Here is a 19,974-nt window from a genome sequence, read left to right on the forward strand (position 1 = left end):
TTCCAGCACCACTAATCCAGGATAGTGAAGAAGGCATTTGGTATGCTTTCCTTTATTGGTCAGAGTATTGAGTACAGGAGTTGGGAGGTCATGTTGTGGCTATACAGGACATTGGTTAGGCCACTTTTGGAATATTGCAGGCAATTCTGGAGACCTTCCTATCAGAAGAATGTTGTGAAACTTGAAAGGGTTCAGAAAAGATTTTCAAGGATGTTGCCAGGGTTGGAGGATTTGAGCTAGAGGGAGAGGTTGAATAGACTAGAGCTATTTCCCTGGAGCGTCAGGGGCTGAGGGGTGACTTTGTAGAGGTTTATAAAATCATGAGGGGCATGGATAGGATAAATAGACAAAGTCTTTTCCCTGGGGTGGAGAATTCCAAAACTAGAGGTTTAGTGTGAGAGGGGAAAGATATAAAAGGGACCTAGGGGCAACATTTTCATGCAGAGGGTGGTACGTGTATGGAATGAGCTGCCAGAGGAAGTGGTGGAAATGAGCTGCCAGAGGAAGTGGTGGAGGCTGGTACAATTACAGCAGTTAAAAGGCATTTGGATGGGCTGGGTGTTGGCAGGTGGGACTAGATTGATCGGCATGGGCAAGTTGGACCGAAGGGTCTGTTTCCATGATTTACATCTCTATGACTCTTAAGTCATAGAATCATAGAGGGATAGAGATGTACAGCACGGAAACAGACCCTTCGGTTCAACCAGTCCATGCCGACCAGATATCCCAACCCAATCTCGTCCCCACCTGCCATGTTGCAATTGTACTAGCCTCCACCACTTCCTCTGCCAGCTCATTCCATACACGTACCACCCTCTGCGTGAAAAAGTTGCCCCTTAGGTCTCTTTTATATCTTTCCCCTCTCACCCTAAACTTATGCCCTCTAGTTCTGGACTCCCCCACCCCAGGGAAAACATTTTGTCTATTTGTCGTACTGGATTCAAAACATTAACTCTGTTTCTTTCTGCGCAGATGATGCTGGACCTGCTAAGTTTCTCCAGCATTTCCTGTGTTTGGCACTGTATTCTGTCTTGACTGGCCTTTTAGTGCAGACACAAAGCTAGGAAGTTTGTTCTGGTTGTTAGCTGTCATCAGTCAAGGGGGTGGACATGTTGCTGCATGGCACCTTGCTATGTCAGTGTCACATCTGCATCAGGTGCCAGTAGTATACATGGCAAGCACACTGCATATACTTCAAACAAATGGTCTATTTCAAACTCTAATGGGAGTAGTCATCAATCAGCTCAAGGGAGTCACCCTTCAGTCCAGGGTTTCTGTGCAGCAACTTAAGGGCAGCATCTGTTGTCAGTGCTGGGACATGGGCATTTGAGACAGTCATGGTCAGGATCCTCTCCACAGAAGAGGTGAGGAGCTGAATGTTGGGTACCCCAGCACCTGGCTTGGAGTTTGCCATATTGTGGGCTGTTTTTTCATGGAATATGAAAGTTGAAAGATGGAAGAGATGGAGTGAGAAGAAAGTGGGTTTGCACAGTTAGTGCAGGTGGGTGAGGTGCCCCCAGTTAGTTAGTTGACAGCTCAAAGGCCATGCAGTGTTAGTAGTCTGGTGAAATTGGATGGGTTAGAGCAGTTGAGGAAATATATTGCAAGCAATGGTGAGAGAGATAGAGCATGACCCTTGGTGGGAGGTCTGTGCAATAGCAGAGATAGTGTGAGTGGGTAGTAGCAGAGAGAAGATGGTGGCATTTATCATGGCAGAATGCTGTTAAGATGGAAATTCCATGTTTTGACTCATCAAATGCCTGGTTAAATATAAAGGGGCGTAAATGGGACTGGTGTGTGGAAGGAACTGTAAAACTGAGAAGTAAATAAACTCTAGATGTTTTGGTTTCTGTTTTATTGACTGGCTTCATAGTTTAAAGTTATGTGTTAAAATATGAAAATTACATCAGGGAACACTGCAGCAGAAAGTTCTTTTGTAAAGTATGTGTGTGAAAGAAGTCACAGGAAAACATGAGACAAATTAACATCGGCCTTTGCGCATGCAGTTTTTGTGAATGGAAATGGTTGAGGGGGGTGGCTACTGTTCATATTAATAATTTTTTAGGAGAAATCTAAAAGATTCTTTCGTAATGAGTGATTGTCCTCCAGTTTGCAAAGAGACTACAATTAGCTGCATTTTTTCTGAGCTCTCGAACACCCTGTGTACAGGGAGAGAAGTACAGGGAGAGAAGCAATATTCATTCATGCTGAAGTTTCAGACAAAATTTGACGAGCCTTAGAGCTTTGTATGAGGCTTTCAGAATCTAGGTAAAAACAAGGACTGCAGATGCTGGAAACTAGATTCTAGGTTAGAGTGGTGCTGGAAAAGCACAGCAGTTCAGGCAGCATCCGAGGAGCAGGAAAATCGACGTTTCGGGCATAAGCCCTTCATCAGGAATGAGGCTATCAGCAATAAATTTTAATTGATGAGACGTGGTAAATAGAGTCATAGAGATGTACAACATGGAAACAGACCCTTCGATATAACTCGTCCATGCCAACCAGATATCCTAACTAATCAAGTCCCATTTGTCAGCAGTTGGCCCACATCCCTCTAAACCCTTCCTATTCATACATCTATCCAGATGCCTTTAAATGCTATAATTGTAGCAGCCTCCTCTACTTCATCTGGCAGCTCATTCCATAAACTAACACACCCTGTGTGAAAAATTTGACCATTAGTTCCCTTTTATATCTTGTCCCTCTCGCCATAAATCTATACCCTTTAGTTCTGGACTCCCCCATCCCAGGGTTAAGGCCTTGTCTATTTATCCTGCCCATGCCCCTCATGATTTTATAAACCTCTATGTGTTCACCCCTCAGCCTCCAACATTCTAGGCAAAATAGCTCCAGCCTATTCGGCCTCTCCCAATAGCTCAAATTGTCCAACCCTGGCAACATGTTTGGAAATCTTTTCTGAACACTTTCAAGTTTCACAACATCCTTCTGACAGAAGGTAGACCAGAATTGCACATAATATTCCACAAGTGACCTAATCAATATCCCGTACAATATCCTGCAACATCACCTCCCAACTCCTGTACTCAACACTCTGACCAATAAAGGAAAGCATATCAAATGCCTTCTTCACTATCCTATCTACCTGCAACTCCATTTTCAAGGAACAATGAACCTGCACTTCAAGGTCTCTTTGTTCCACATCACTTCCCAGGACTTTACCATTAAGTGTATAATTCCTGCTCTGATTTGCTTTTCCAAACTCCATCTGCCACTCCTCAGCCCATTGGCCCATTTGGTCAAGGGTCCTGATGTAATCTGAGGTAACCTTCTTCACTGTGCACTACACTTCCAATTTTGGTGTCATCTGCAAACTTCCTACCCATACCTCCTATGTTCACATCCAAATCATTTATATAAATAATGAAAAGCAGTGGACCCAGCACTGTGGCACACCACTGGTCACAGGCCTCCAGTCTGAAAAGCAACCCTCCACCATCACCCTCTGTCCTCTATCTTTGAGCCAGTTCTGTATCCAAATGCCAAGTTCTCCCTGTATTCCATGAGATCTATTGTTGCTAACCAGTCTCCCATGGGGAACCTTGTTGAACGCCTTACTGAAGTCCAGAGAGATCACATCTACTGTTCTGCCCTCATCGATCCTCTTTGTTACTTCTTTAAAAAAACTCAATTTCAGAAGAGAAGTGCAGAGCGAATGGAATGGTCCAGGAAAGGTGAGAGTTAGTTATGGAAAGACTAATATTACAGCCAAACTGTTAGCATGCATTCCTTGAAGATAATTGTCACTGATTGTATACTTACGCAATCTGAAAAGGTAATAGAATGTGATGATACTCCATGCACTTCAGAAAGGCTTAGAACCGTATAGAAGTTACAGCACAAAAAGTTACAGCCATTCAGTCCATTGTGTTTCCTTTCAAATAAGTTGAGGGTTTCCACCTCAAGCTGGGGCAGCAAATTCCAGGCACCTTGTCAGTGAAAAAGCTTTTCCTCAAGACTCTTCTCATCCTATCTTAAATCTGTGGCCCTTTGATAATTCATCTCTCCACAAGAAGAAATAATTCTTCCTTTTTTCCTTCATCTATATCCTTCATTATTTTGCACACCTCAATTAGGTCATCCTTCAGTCTTCTTAGAAATAAGGAAGACAACCTTGGCCAACCGAAACTTTCCTCATAGCTGCAGTGTTCAAACTCTGGCAGCACAATGACTCTTGATGATTTTTGTAAATCCCTTCTTTACTCTGTCTTCAGTGATTATGTCCTTCCTGTAATGTGGTGATCAGAGCTATGCAGAACACTGTCTGTTGGTTAACCAGTGTCATATATTGTTCCAGCATTTCATCCTTGCTTGTGTGTCCAGTACCTTACCCAATGAAGGAGAGCAACCGTCATTGCTATCTGTTCTGCCACCTTCAGGGGCCTCTGGATATGCATTCCAAGGTCTCTCACCTTGACCTCGTTCAGTACCTTCCCTTTTTATTGTGTTTTCAATTGGTTTGTCTCCCTTTTCCAAATGCATAATTGAAAGATGTGTGATCGTTGAATAAAAAGGGAATTTAAGATTAGAAGTCTGATTTTAAAAAGCCTTTGAATATGTCGGATTAAATACTAAGCAGCATTAGTGATTTTAGAACCAACTGTCATACTCCGAAAAGTTTTTTACAAAGTGTTTATTACAACGGAATAGGTTGGGGGACAGGTCCTCACAGACGTATGATTTACATCTAGTAAAACAGCAGAAGATAGACTGGACAGTTAAACTGGTTTTGTCTTAGTCTAGTCCCATGCCAATGAGACATGTTGCAGCTGAATACTGTTCTGAAACACACTACTGCTGAGGAGACCTTGAAGGCAAATGAAACATGAAATAAATTAAAGAAACACATTCCAAATACTTAACTTTGAACTATCAACATCCTTTCTCCCCCAGCATTTCAACTCCCCCACCCCTCCCCGCCCCGCCATCCCAGACTATTGCATAAATGCTGTCCCCTCCATACTTGAGTTCTGATGAAGAGTCATCTACACTTGAAATGTTTGCTTGTTTTCTCGCCAGGAATGCTATCAGACCCGCTGTGATCTCCAGAATTTTATATTTTCAGTACAGATTCCAGCATCTGCAGTAATTTGCTTCTGCATTGTGTGTAATCAACTGCCACGTCTCTTCAAGTATTGCCCACCCTGAAGCATATTTGCTCTTCCCTCTGACAGGCAATCCATGTGTTCACATATCTCCTCACCTTGCTCTATCCAAACCTAAATGTGCTGTCCTCAGCAAAGGACTCAGCTTCATACCCTTACGCCCCGACCTTAATGAATTTTCAGGTTGACATGACAAACTGTTTCTCCGTTGCTTCTGTCTCTGCGCTCACTTCTTCGGGCAAGTGCGGACAGTGAGTCCCGGAGAGGTGTGCAGAGTGAGTCCCGGAGCGGTGCGGACAGTGAGTCCTGGAGCGGTGCGGACAGTGAGCCCCAGCGCAGTGCGGACAGTGAGTCCCGGAGCAGTGCGGACAGTGAGTCCCGGAGAGGTGTGGACAGTGAGCCCCAGAGCGGCGGTACAGTGTGTCCTGGAGCAGCGGGACAGTGAGTCCTGGACTGGGAAGTCCCGGAGCACACAGAGCAGCGAGTCCTGGAGGAGCACGTCCCAGAGCAGAGAATCCCGGAGCAGCAAGTCCCAGAGTAGCGGATCCCAGAGCAGCGAGTCCTGAAGGAGCGAGTCCCGGAGCATCAAATCCTGGAGGAACGAGTCCCAGAGCAGCGAGCCCCAGACTAGCGGGTCCCAGAGCAAAGAGTCCTGGAGGAGCGAGTCCCGGAGCAGTAAATCCTGGAGGAGTGTGTCCTGGAGCAGTGATTCCTGGAGTAGCAAATCCTGGAAGAGCGAGTCCCGGAGCAGCGAATCCCAGAGCAGCGAATCCCGGAGCAGCGAGTCCCGGAGCAGCGAGTCCCGGAGCAGTGAGTCCCAGAGCAGCGGGTCCTGGAGGAGCAAGTCCTGGAGCAGCAAATCCTGGAGCAGTGAATCCCAGAGCAGTGAATCTCAGAGCAGTGAGTCCTGGAGGAGCAAGTCCTGGAGCAGCAAATCCTGGAGCATTGAGTCCCAGAGCAGTGAATCTCAGAGCAGTGAGTCCTGGAGCAGCGAGTCCTGGAGCAGCGAGTCCTGGAGCAGTGAGTCCCAGAGCAGTGAGTCCTGGAGGAGCGAGTCCTGGAGGAGCAAGTCCTTTTCATATTTAGATTAGATTACAGGGTGGAAACAGGCCCTTCGGCCCAACAAGTCCACACCGACCCGCCAAAGCGAAACCCACCCATACCCCTACATTTACCCCTTACCTAACACTACGGGCAATTTAGCACGGCTAATTCACCTGACCCTGCACATCTTTGGATGGTGGGAGGAAACCGGAGCACCCGGAGGAAACCCACGCAGACACGGGGAGAACGTGCAAACTCCACACAGTCAGTCGCCTGAGACTCGCTCCTGGAGCAGCAAATCCTGGAGCATTGAGTCCTAGAGCAGTGAATCTCAGAGCAGTGAGTCCTGGAGCAGCGAGTCCTGGAGCAGTGAGTCCCAGAGCAGTGAGTCCTGGAGGAGCGAGTCCTGGAGGAGCGAGTCCCGGAGGAGCGAGTCCTGGAGGAGCGAGTCCCGGAGCAGCGAATCCTGGAGCATTGAGTCCCAGAGCAGTGAGTCCTGGAGCAGTGAGTCCCGGAGCAGTGAGACCCGGAGCAGTGAGTCCCGGAGCAGTGAGTCCCGGAGCAGTGAGTCTCGGAGCAGTGAGTCCTGGAGCAGTGAGTCCCGGAGAAGTGAGACCCAGAGCAGTGAGTCCCAGAGCAGTGAGTCCCGGAGCAGTGAGTCCTGGAGCAGTGAGTCCAGGAGCAGCGAGTCCCAGAGCAGCGAGTCCCAGAGCAGCGAGTCCCAGAGCAGTGAGTCCCGGAGCAGGGAGTCCTGGAGCAGTGAGTCCCGGAGCAGTGAGTCCCGGAGCAGGGAGTCCTGGAGCAGTGAGTCCCGGAGCAGTGAGTCCCAGAGCAGTGAGTCCCGGAGCAGTGAGTCCCCGAGCAGTGAGTCCCGGAGCAGTGAGTCCCGGAGCAGTGAGTCCCGGAGCAGTCAGTCCCGGAGCAGTGAGTCCCGGAGCAGTGAGTCCCGGAGCAGTCAGTCCCGGAGCAGTGAGTCCCAGAGCAGCGAGTCCCAGAGCAGTATAGGCAGCAATGTGATCAGGTTTTAATTTATTAATTAATTGACTTGATGGGTAAACAGGGGAAGAGAGGTTCCAGTGCTACATTGGTAATGCCCCTGCTTCTCCCTCAAAAGTTTAAGTTCAATGCCACCTCAGGATGTGATGGCCATTCAAGGTGAGTTATAACATGTCCAAAAAGTTTGATTGACGAACAGGTGGAACTGGTATGTAGAAGGTGCTGTAAAACTCTTTATTCATAAAGGAAGATGCCCTGGTTTCTGTTTCACTGATTGGCTAGCATCCATTATGACTTCTCTGGAATGGAGACTCAACAGGAAACAGAGAGTCTGGACAAACAGGGTATTTGCAAGTTGTCAAGCTAAAACTAGTGGCATGTTGAGGTCTCTGAGGTGTGTATCAAAGCTGGGAAGAGATCACAAAGAAGCTGCAAAAGATTCAGATAGGTTACATGGCAGGGGATCAAGGTGCAGAGTATAACATATGAGGTATTCACTTTGATAATAAGACTAGAGAAGCAGCATGTCTTTTAAAAATGAGTGAAACTTTCAAATGTTGAAAATCACAAACACTTGGATGAGCACATGTTGGTAATACAGAATGTAAGCATGCAGACGCAACAAGCATTAAGGAAACCAACTGACACATTAACTTTTGTTGCAAGATTTATCTTTAGATTTTTATTGTCATGTGTACTCAAGTACAGGAGTACAGCAGTACAGTGGTAACTGTATAATGTTGTCACACGTTGAGCCATTTTAGAAACCAAGGTACCTACCGTAAGTGTGAAAAACATGAAGCACAAAGTAGTAACAGAAACCAGAGTTAATAAGTTAAGCATTACTTCATAAAATAGTAGGAAAATAATATTATCTATTACTTTATTTCTTTAAAGTCTTTTGTAGTTTAAACTAGGAAATTAAAGGAATGTTAAAAGTTCAACAGTCTTTGATGAGTCCTTTACTTATGCCGCTCTCCGAGTGACCGCAGCTGCCGCTGTCACCACAGATACCGTCGCTGTCACTGACACTGCCACCTCTCCAATCTCCCCCAGTGCCACAAGAACATGCCCAGATAAGACCTCTTTGCACGCCAAGCCGAGAAACTGCCTTGAACCGCCAAGAGACTGGCAGTAAATCTTGACTTTTGGAATGGTATTGAAAAGTGAACATGCATCTCTGTCCCACTTTACATTTCATGGTTGTAATTTCCATTTACTTCAATGGAATTACCCAACAATCTCCTGTTTAACACTAACACACAGCATCAGCCGCAATAACTTATTTGAAGTGATAATATTAAAGTTTGATGGAAATGTATTAACAGTTTCAGTTGCAAAGTCAGATCTCTGAAGAGTTTTAGGCCATTGGATTTCATCATGAAAAAGTTCCATCTTTTTCTGTTTCTTATTTAACTGTTGTGCAACACCTTATTAAACACATGTAAAATGAAATGCAGCATTTAAAAAAAAGCTTAATATTAAACAGGCACATATAGAAATACATAGCGTGGAACCTTATAGAGGTGTTTGTGGCAGAATCAGCTGAGAAGTGCATCAAGGTCAATCTCAACATTGGCAGCACCTTGTATATCTTTTGTGCATTTGCTAAGTAGTGAGATAGGTTCCTTGCTCGGTAATGGAGCATTGCCAATTAAGGGAGATTATAGTTTGGTAACCCTTATTAATGCTGTAACTGGCCTCATTAAAATTCAACTGCTTATCTTACCAAACAAGCTAGATATCAAGAATTCTTGAAACGAAAGTCAGAGTGATGACATGGTGAATTCAACTTGCCACTGGCTCCAAAGGAAATCCATGTTGGACATCAGGCACAGTCACATGCAACCCACATCTACCAATATTGCATCTGACGTGCTGGACTCTAAGAACCCACGAGGAAAGGCTGAGGGACTTGAGGTTGTTTTCGTTAGAGAGAAGAAAGTTGAGAGGTGACTTAATAGGGACGTATAAGATAATCAGTGGGTTAGATAGGGTGGACAGGGAGAGCCTTTTTCCAAGAATGGTGACGGCGAGCAAGAGGGGGCATAGCTTTAAATTAAGGGGTGATAGATATAGGACAGATGTCAGAGGTAGTTTCTTTACTCAGAGAGTAGTAAGGGTATGGAATGCTTTGCCTGCAACAGTAGTAGATTCGCCAACTTTAAGTACATTTAAGTCGTCATTGGACAAGCATATGGACGTACATGGAATAGTGTAGGTTAGACGGGCTTCATATTGGTATGACAGGTCGATGCAACATCGAGGGCCGAAGGGCCTGTACTGCGTTGTAACGTTCTATGTTCTATGTTCTACAACCTTGGTACACCTCCGATCCTATTACGCTACACTTCTATGCATCAGTACTGCACTAGAAGCTGCCATTGTAATACCGTTGCAAGGACACATTACATTCAGGGACATGCACCCACCACATGGACTGGACTAAGTTGCATCTCTGGACTCTTCACTTGCTCTGCTTCCTTTGAGCCCTACTGGATACCCACAGCATCCCTGACATAAAATACCTTGCATGCCTTTTTGTGCATTGTTCCTTCACCCAAATAGACTAGGCTCATTACTTCTGTCTTGTCTTGCCATTTAACACAGACAAGAAACCAAGAAGCTTATAATTATTGTCAGCAGTTCTCATTCAAGGGAGATGGCCTTCAGGCAGGGGGTCTCAGAACAGTAAGTCAAGGACAGCCTCCAATACAGTGCAGGATCTTGATCAGTCAGTTAGCCTCTCAGGGTGGTCAGGGTCAAGGAGGTCTCCAATCAGAGCTGAGGAGCTGAATTTAGGACAACCCACTATCTATCTTGACTCTGTTATATTGTGGCCTCATTTCCCCCTGGAATGAGAGAGACAGGAATTAAGGGAGAAGGTGCAGGGTAGGCAGGTGCCCTGGGCAAGTGAGTAGACGGTAAGACTGTGCAGGGTTAGTTCAATCGGGGATTGGGGAAATGAGAGCGAATGGGAAGATATTGCAAGCAAAAGTAGGCGTGGTGGTTCCTTGTACTCACCACTTGGTTGGAAGTGAGTACAGTACAAAGAACAGAGTGAGTATAAAGTTTTGAAGAGAAGGTGTTAGCACTTACCCTGTCACAGTGGTTGTTCCTAAATTGCAGTCTCGGTGGTTCTCAGAATGCAGTGATCTAGATGGTCACCTCGGACCAGGTTTGCATGGTCTGGTTTCATGACCTGTATTGCTGATCCTGGGAGAAGAGGGTGTCCTGCACCTCCTTACCCCACAGGCCCTCCGGGTCCCTGCTTATACCAATTTCCCATGTTTGCCGTGACTGGGGAAAATGTCAGGAGCCATGCAGGGCAGATGCTTGTCTAGGTGCACAATGGGCTCCTACAGTTGACTCAGGTGCACAAGATGCTTTAGTTGGATATTCTATGTGTGGTGAGTTGTTCCAGGAACAATGTGTGGTAAGACAGGGTTACAATCAAACATTGTAGGGAAGAGGTAAACAGTTAATGAAGCATATTTAGTAAGATATGGTAAGAAATCTCACTTGGCCTTGTGACAGTTCTTCCAAAAAAACTTAATACAGCTTCCACTTAGCCAAACAAAAAGATTGAGCCATAGAGAAGCATGGTACAGAATTTGAAGGGGAGAACTCCATTTTAAAATAACCTACATCACCTAGGCTACAAGGTTATTTATTTGTAACAAGTTTTAGAGGTCTTATAATTTAAACTCAAATGCCAATATTGGTTTAAAACAAAGAGCTATAGGTGCTGCAGATCTGAAACAAATAAAAAAAAAGATTGTTGGAGAAACTCAGCATTTGTGGAGAGAAAACAGAGTTAAGCTTTAGGGTCCTACGATCCTTCAGTTCTGGGGTCTCAAGATGTTTGAGGGTGACCTCTCAACAAGCTCCTTAATTACGTAAATGGGTCCAATTAATGATACAGATGCCTTTACTTTTCCATTGTCCACTGTCTTTGACAAAGTCAGAAGAGTTGTGAATGAAGATGGCCAATCACCATAAAGCCCATCACTGCCATTTCGTTGGTCAGCCAGCAGCAGGCCAACCTGATTCTGCACAGGAAAATTCATCCCCAGCCTCATGGAAAATTCATAATGCTCCCCTGTACCTTCACATGATCAGTAATGGATTAGTTTCCTTGCTGAGGAAAAATTACTTGCCTGCTTTCTTTGAGGAGAAAATGATATAGAAATTAGGGAACACATTTAATATCTTTAAAATGGGGTATGATGGTGGCTCAGTGGTTAGCACTGCTGCCTCACCACACCAGGGACCCAGGTTTGATACCAGCCTTGGGTGACTGTCTGTATGGAGTTTGCACATCCTCCCCGTGTCTGCGTGGGTTTCCTCCGGATGCCCTGGTTTCCTCCCACAGTCCAAAGATGTGCAGGTCAGTTGAATTGACCCTGCTAAATTGCCCGTAGTGTTAGGTGCATTAGTCAGAGGGAAATGGGTCTGGGTGGGTTACTCTTCGGAGGGTCAGTGTGGACTTGTTGGGCCAAAGGGCCTGTTTCCACACTGTAGGGAATTGAATCAAAACTGGAGAGGAATTTAAAAGTAGCAGATTGAGGAATTAATTAATCCACAATTGTGAAAGGAGTTCAACAGTTATCTTTGATAAATACTGACCTTAACAAAATCATTTTATTTTGCAGGTCTGGGAAATAAGTAACTCCCTGAGGAATTGGAGGTTATGTGTTCAACAGTACTGGAAGGCTCCAGGATGCTGCATTCACACCTTCAGAATCAGGGAAAGAGCATGGAAAATTTAAACTGTTATTGAATGCATTTGAAAAAGGAATGGGCTATGATTATTTACTGGAAAACCTCTGCTTATGATTTATAATAGACAGTGCACCATCACACCTTTTTAATAATCAAAGAATCACAGAGACGTACTACAGGACTGACTATCTACATAAATCTCCTTTGTCTATGCTTCTTCCTACAACTTGGAGACTTTGGAAATCCAAGTGCCTTTTCAGACTTGATAGCACCCTGTTTTGTAGATTGTTGGTTCCCAGTTTCATCATCCTTTTCCTTATCTGTGCCTTTTGAAGAAAGTGAGCACTGATGTTTGATACAGCGGCCCATTTGGTTGTAGTACCGCAGCAGCTCAGTGACAGTGATTGAATGCCCCACTATAGTAAGTGTTGCAATTGAATAAAGGGCTAAAAGTACAAGGTGGTCATTAAAAAATTCCAAGTTCAGGAGAAATATGTTTGCCCACTGAATGGTTAGAATGTAGAACTTACTACTACATGGAATAGTTTAGGTGACTGGGCAGATGTACTAAAAAGAAGATCTCAGATATGTAGATGAGACAGCATTAAGGATATGAAGATAACGAGATGATGTAGGCTGATAAGAGAGTCATTTTGGGCATAAGAACCAACATCAGCCAGTATTATGTTTCTGTGCTGAGCAGTCTCTGAAATTTTATAAATTTGGCACATGCAATATTTTGTTGACTGTTACATGAAATGTTCAGTTTTGTAATAAAAACAACCGGTTCACTAATTCGCTTCAAGGCAGCCATCCTGCAACTCCCTCCATCTGGCCCACATGAGACTTGAGGTTCTCACCCTAATGCTCTCAGGGAAACCAGGGTGACCAGTTAAAAATGATACCAGTCACCCAAATTCCCAGAAGTAAATAAGAAACATGCCAAGCTGCATTGAGCTTACCAGTTATCTGGTGTATGATACAGACCAAGTTTGAACCACAAATAGTCGTTTACTCTCAGTCAAGTTATCTCTGTTTAGCAGAGTGTCCACACTTGTCAGAAAGTGATTAATAGAATTGAGGTCAAATATGATATTTGTCCAAACGCTGCTGAATAATGAAAACTCACAGCTTAATAATTGATGGGATACAAGCTACAACTGAGGTCAGAAGAACCATACTTCATGATTTAACAGTGTTAAGAAAACTAGCAAAATAATTAGTTCAAGCTGAAGTATTATGGTCTACTAAATTGAGATTGTTGATTCTCTGTGTCTATCACAAATTACCCAGATTGTATCTTAAGCAAATTACATTTTAGCTCACATGCATTTTTCTTTTCTCCCTACCATACTCATCCCCAATGGAACAGCTTCTTTCCCTCCAATACTAGTGCTGGGACCTTGAGGCTCTCGTTTCCCTTCCCCTCAGCCGCTGTAAGTTGACTGGAAAGCTCATGTTTGCCAAGACTAAGGGGTAGCTATTCTCTTTGACAACCACTTCTGACAACCCCGTGTTACTGGCAAAATTTTTGCACCTGCTGATATTCTACACCTCCAGCCTGTGGTTCTCTTAGAACCATCTCCGTCTCTCTATCGTGTCCATTCCTGAACATTTCATGGCTTTAACACAGCTTAGGGTACACCCTATTCTCTCACTATAAACTTTACATTTTTGACATCAAGATTGACGCTGCATTACTAAATTCCTCACCCTCCATGGTCTTTGCTTTCTTTTACAGACTTCAAATTTTAAAAATCTAATCTTGATATATTTTACTAATTACACTTTCCACTCACCGCATCACATCTTAGTTTCCCATATCTTTTAAACCTGATCCATCTTGTATGTTAGCCTGATGTCAGTTACTCTCACTGTTTGTGTTAAAAATTTTCCACCAAAAGAATGGAAATAATGAAAAAACTAGCAAGATTAATGAACGCTTAATATTGTAGCTAGCCTTTAAGAGTTTTGACCGGTTTGTGAAACAGAGTTTATATGTCATTTACTTACTTACAGGAATCATTTTCTTGCCTTTGAGTATGAAGACTTTGGGTTTTATCCTCACTAAGGAATAAGCACAAAGTCTCAAATGATACTTCAGTACAAAACTGAAGTAATACAGATCCCTTGCTGGTGTTAAAGTCTCCATGATTTAGAGACTCTAATTTCATTTATTTGCAATGTGGAAGCTTTATGGCACCAAACAAAACTTACAATAGAACTTGCCAAATCACACTCATGAAGATGTATTGGAGTTGCCACTTACATATGGATCACTGAGATTAGGTCACAATCACAGAGGATTGTGGTGGCCCAGGACATCAGGTGAAGCCCAGTATGCACCTTAGAGCTCACAACAATAATTCAAGACTTACTTTCCTGGACCTCTGCTCCTCCAGCACCTGTGGAACTGTGCAAGTTCCAACTAGTTTTTCCCCAAAATGGTAGACAAAGTTCAATTTATACATTGCACTCTCAACTTTCCATTTTGACCATAGACTTGGTGGCACCATGGGTGCTATTTTGTTTCTTCCCTGTTCTAAATCAAGCCTCTTGCAGGGCCCCTCTGGCTGGAGCATCCAGCCTCGCCCACCCAGCTCTTTCATGTCCTGGATAAAACCTGTGTTCTATGGTAGATAACAGTGGAGATCTTTACACCAAATATGATGAGAGGTATGTGATATAAATATAACTTTGTTTTTTGGAGATTGGGTTTCATACTAATGGCATGTATGTATTGGTCTATTTTTGAAAAAAGAGTTTAAAATTCATTAGGTGAGTCTTTCCAGAACCACAATCTTTAAACTGGTATGACGAGAGAATAGATGACTGCAAGGCCTCTAAGAATGTTAGTGGACTTTTTTTTTAATCCTGTGGGGGTTCATGACAAAAGAGAGAAAACATGAAGACATTAGTGAGAGCAGAATTAAGGATGAGCAAGTCTTCTTAATTTAGTTCAAACGTTTTTCAGTGCAATTTGAGAGAGAACTGACAATTAAATATTGAAAAAGATATTGTTCCTGACAGTGAAGAGAGTAAGTTACATCAGTGAAAGAGTTTAGCTCATGAAGCATTGCAGACCAGAAGTTTTTAGTTAAAAACCTGTAGATTATGCTCTCAGAGACGAATTCGAGGAAGAAGACTTGACACATTGTAGGTCAGGGACTAAGAGAAAGTAGTTATTTCAAACTTACAGATTGGACAGACAATTTCTCTGGAATTTGATTAAATGTAAAGTGATGTTGTTGAGGAGAAAATTGAATTTTGTTTTGCTGTGCTTTTTGATGATTCTTTAACCTTGGTTATTTTAGTCAGTTTGTTTTTGATTATTTTATGTTTTTTTTTTATGTAATATACTTCTGTTTTATTGTTTAAAACTAAGTCTGCAGCCTGGTACCATTTTCAGTCTCTAACACCAGCATGCATTGATACAAATTTTACCAGAATGCGGTACGTGAGAAGCATATAGCTATTTACTATTATTTTGAGTTTAAAAATAAAAATCACATATATATTTTTATTTTTATTAGTAACCTTGCAAAAGCAGTTGCTTGATATAACATTTGTATTAGATAACAATATGACGCTACTATTGATCATCTGCTCACAATAAAGTTGTTTCCTGATTTCATGTTCTGTTAAGTAGTAAGCACCTGACGGAGGTTATTGGAGTGTAATGGTGTGTGAAAAAAGGAAATGGTCTGTTGAGTTCGGTCAGCTGGTGCAGAATAAGCAAAGAGAAAGGGCTTTCATTCCTGAGGAAACCACATCGGTAACAGTGAGCCTCTTCACAGCTCAGTCTATCTGATTCCTGGGGAGATGGCTTGATCGGTAGTGAGTTTTCACACAGAGCCAAAGCCATGTCGTATTTTACTGTACACAGTATCAGAGTCAGCTGGACAGTGATTCTGTTGGTGGGATATTTTGTTTACTTGTTCCTGGGAGCTGCGGTATTCCAAATGTTGGAAAAGCAGGCAGAGAGTCGTACCCGGAGTAACTTCCAACTGGAAAAGCTGAAATTCCTTACAAACTACAGTTGCCTGGATGGACCAGCTCTGGAACGCTTTGTGCAGGTAGGTAGAAAAGTATTGAGAGGAGTTGTAAGTGGGACAGGAAGGGATTGTTAAATTTAAGAGTAACTCGAGGCACAAAACTGTGGATTGCAAAGCAACATTCAAATGGGTTTGCAACTATTCATTCAGGTCAGATTCACTGGAAACCATTGAGAAGCTCCAGTCAATTGGTGAAATTGATCTAAGAGATAAATTTTCCAAAGTGATATGTTTGTCAAGTTGAATGCTAGGTTTTACCATTTTTAAAAACAGCCACTGGCTGTGTTTTTGCAGTGGGGAAAGTTCCAACCATGTTCCCAAGGCTTACATCTGCTGACAGCACTGATGATGAACTGACCCCATTTGAAGTTAAAATAAGGCAGTGAGTGTGTTGGATGTTGTCACATCCATCATGCTCCAGGGTGAATCACCATGCTAATTATCTATATGAGACAGAGATCTTGGGTGAGTTACTAATCACCAGAGATTCCTTTTTCACCAGCGTGATTTACGGGTTTGAAAGTTCCTATGCCATGTTTAAAAGCAATGCTACATCCCCTGTTAGACACTGCAATCCAGAAACATGTCACACTGAAACTGAGCATACTGCTCGTAAGGAGGTGGAACGGACTCCAAAATTAATGGAAACTGCCCTCCAGGCACTTCAAGATGGGGTCACTGAGAGAATCCGGTTTCCGGCTGGCCAGATAAGAAGGCCATCCCAGTGGAGCCATGGTTAGATATCATAGCCAGGTCAGTACTGCGGCTTCTCTAAAGAAGGGGTAGGCAACAGTGCCACCAGAAAGTCAGTGATCTCTGTTCCATGAGTTAAGGAACACCATCTTCTCTCTGAAGCCTCATGCTTAAAGGATCATACTCACCCTTAACTCTGCCATTGCACATGATTTCTCATGAATGGACTGCAAACTTCAGCATCATATGCCTCACAAGGTTTACTCACCTCTTCCTCTCAAACTACCAATCCTTCCTGCCTAGTGCATTTGCTATGCATTCTCACTCGGGACATCTCACCACTTCGCATGGTTATGCTTGATCACAGGCTGCTCCTAAACCCATCCCTATCCTATGCAAGCATTCTCTTTATTTCATTGCAGGAAAGAATGGCCTATAACCTGGATATTGGGTTAAGGCCAGCATGGGGACATCAAGTATCAGTGTCCTAACCTCTTTCAAGGAAAGTATCCATGGAACCTGCCAGAGAAAACCAGGACCACTCCAACACCTTGTTCTGCATGAGCTTCTCAACAAACTCATCAACTAATTCCCTCTTCTCTTACAAAGCCAATAGTGGCAGCCAGTAGAAGCCACAGCCTGAACCCGTCCTCACCTGCACCACTTCTGAGGGGGAAGATTGCAAACCCTTGGAGGGTGCACTTTTAATATGTTCATCTGCATCCTCAGGGTGTTGCTAATAGTTACCTCAGTGGGTGCTCTGGGGCAGAATCTGTTAACCACATTACCAAAACGAGGTCCGCAGCTAAAGGAAGTAAAAATCCACCTCCCCCACGGTCTCTGAAACTCAAGAGGACTGTTGGTGTCCTGATCAGCCCCATGATTCTGCCCAATCCAACCTACTCAACCAGCAGAGACATGCAAAGGAACATTAGGCAGATGTGCCAGAGGCCCTCGGAGATCTGGGACAAAACTTGGAGCAGTCCTTCCATGTTTTCTGGCTGTTGTGGTTCCAGCGGAGGGATGCGTGGCTAGCTCCATGGGGCAGCTGGTGGCTGCTTTGGAAACCTGGGTCACATAGCCAGTTTAGTGGCTGCCGGAGTGCCTGCACTCAGCACACCAGGCCAGCATCAACAACAAGGAGAGAGAGGAGGGATGAGGAATCACACCTTCACTCCAGATACTTCTTCCTCTCAAGGAGACCAGGCAGTGACCAGACAGGCACCCACCTGGAGGAGCACAGACATCTCACATCAGCTTTTTCTCAGGTTATCCTTGACCTTCTTCTGATGAAGGGCTTTTGTCCGAAACATCGATTTTCTTGCTCCTCGGATGCAGCCTGAACTGCTGTGCTTTTCCAGCACCACTCTAATCTAGAATCTGGTTTCCAGCATCTACAGCCCTTGTTTTTACCTATATACCCTTGACCCTCTGCCTCCCCCTGCCTGTGACACCAATGCCTACAGCAGTTGAAACTGAGAAGTTAATTCTGCATCTCAGAAGGAGAGACTCAGGCCTGGACCCTCTGGTCTGAAAACCAACAGGGGACAACCACCCAGATCACCAGGACACACCACACAGCGGGCTGGGCCTGGTGGAAGGGAGAGGAAAAATGAAATATTCTGAAAAACAAAAATTCAGAAGACACATTGGTGACATGACACTGGTGTTTAAGCCTTGTGTAAAGACAGCACTTTTGTCAATATATAATCATTTCTACTGGTATAATACCTGCTGTAGTTTGATTGTTTCACTTAATCTGGTCCTACTGCAACAGTTTGAATGATATGGACCTGCTTTGAGAAACAAAAGGATGTGCCGAGTTGCAATCACCAAGCATTGGGGACTCTCTCATAAATGACAAACTGGGGTGACTGCAGATAGCCTCACCTACCAAGGTCAAAGCACCTTTACATTGAGAATTATAGCCAAGCTGCTGCAGATAAACGCTGGGGAAAACCAAAGCTCAAGGTAAGGTGTCGGGCACGTGGCAGGGTCCAGGATGTCAAAATCGGTCACCCCTAATACACAAACACACTCAAATGTTGCAACACTGAGAGATGGTCAATGGGTTGATCATAGTTTCAGTTTCTTTCATTACATCATGCTCTGAAGCATTGAAAGGATGAAGAGACACTCAGAAGGTGGCATTCTCAGAATAAGTGACAGCTTGATAGTCCTTATGAGTAACAAAAGATGGGGTACTGGGCTAATGGTCGGATACTTGGTAGTGTGGATGAGCAGAGGGATCTTGGTGTCCATGTACACAGATCTTTGAAAGTTGCCACCCAGGTAAATAGTGCGGTGAAGAAGGCATATGGCGTACTGGCTTTTATTGGTAGAGGAATTGAGTTCCGGAGTCCTGAGGTCATGTTGCAGTTGTATAAGACTCTGGTGCGGTCACATCTGGAGTATTGTGTGCAGTTTTGGTCGCCATACTATAGGAAGGATGTGGAGGCACTGGAACCCGGAGTGGAGTGGGGGCGGAGAGGTCAGGAAGAAGATTGCAGGTTAGGAAGACGGTGTACTCAGCAAGTCGTGAGTTCATGGAATGCCCTGCCAGTAGCAGTGGTGGACTCTCCCTCATTATGGGCATTTAAGCGGGCATTGGATAGGCATATGGAGGATAGTGGGCTAATGTAGGTTTGGTGGGCTTGGATCGGCACAACATCAAGGGCCGAAGGGCCTGTACTGCGCTGTATTCTTCTATGTTCTATGTTCTATGAGGGAGCCGATGTGACTGATGGAGCATTTTAGTACAGCCGTCCAGGAGTATGAGGTGGGTGAAGTGTTCACTGTATCATAGCTGATAATAGGACACTCCAGCACACATTTTATGCAGGCACATTAGCTTTCACAGAGATGAGAATATGACAACCACATTTGAAAGAAGAACTGAGCTTTCCATTGAAGAGCCATGAACAAGAACCGCAACATAAAGCAGTGGAAGTGTGTGATAGATGGAAACTACTCAAGTGAAATTAAAACCACCAGATAGGAAGTGTCCACCCAGCTCAGTTACCCTGGATGTTAGTGCATACAAGGTTCTTTGGTCTCTCCACCTCTTGGATCATTACTGTTGTCATTGTTTTGACTCTACTGTTGACACATCTCAGGATTTTCACCCTCATCTTCAAGCTCAGGGGATTCCTGTTGCTCCTACAACCCTTCATTGCCCAGCACTTTTGCTTTTTGTCGACTCAGATTGTGAAGAGCAGAGCCCACATTGAAAACATGAGACACAATGTTATGCATGGCACTGCCTGACCGGTCCAGGCATTGGAAACCCATTCTTCTGGAAGGCCTTACGTTACTGTTCCACAGTGGCCCCGGCTGGA

At 44.2% G+C, this 19,974-nt stretch overlaps 2 protein-coding genes across 3 annotated transcripts in view; both read left to right on the forward strand.

Annotated features, from left to right (window-relative positions):
• The window catches only part of kif6 (kinesin family member 6), a 565,092-nt gene extending 549,582 nt beyond the window's left edge, over window positions 1-15,510 (forward strand). For both annotated transcript variants that reach the window (XM_043687249.1, XM_043687250.1), the window contains one exon: window positions 11,819-15,510. In XM_043687249.1, the coding sequence (XP_043543184.1) occupies window positions 11,819-11,835 (17 nt within the window). In that variant the 3' untranslated portion in view covers window positions 11,836-15,510. The remainder of the gene's footprint in view (window positions 1-11,818) is intronic.
• A 241-nt stretch (window positions 15,511-15,751) lies between these two features.
• The window catches only part of LOC122540095 (potassium channel subfamily K member 16-like), a 33,445-nt gene continuing 29,222 nt past the window's right edge, over window positions 15,752-19,974 (forward strand). Inside the window, exon 1 of the mRNA XM_043675409.1 lies at window positions 15,752-15,964. Coding sequence (XP_043531344.1) covers window positions 15,752-15,964 — 213 coding nt within the window. The remainder of the gene's footprint in view (window positions 15,965-19,974) is intronic.

Source organism: Chiloscyllium plagiosum, chromosome 3, assembly GCF_004010195.1.
Source record: "Chiloscyllium plagiosum isolate BGI_BamShark_2017 chromosome 3, ASM401019v2, whole genome shotgun sequence".
Classification (NCBI taxonomy): Eukaryota; Metazoa; Chordata; class Chondrichthyes; order Orectolobiformes; family Hemiscylliidae; genus Chiloscyllium; species Chiloscyllium plagiosum.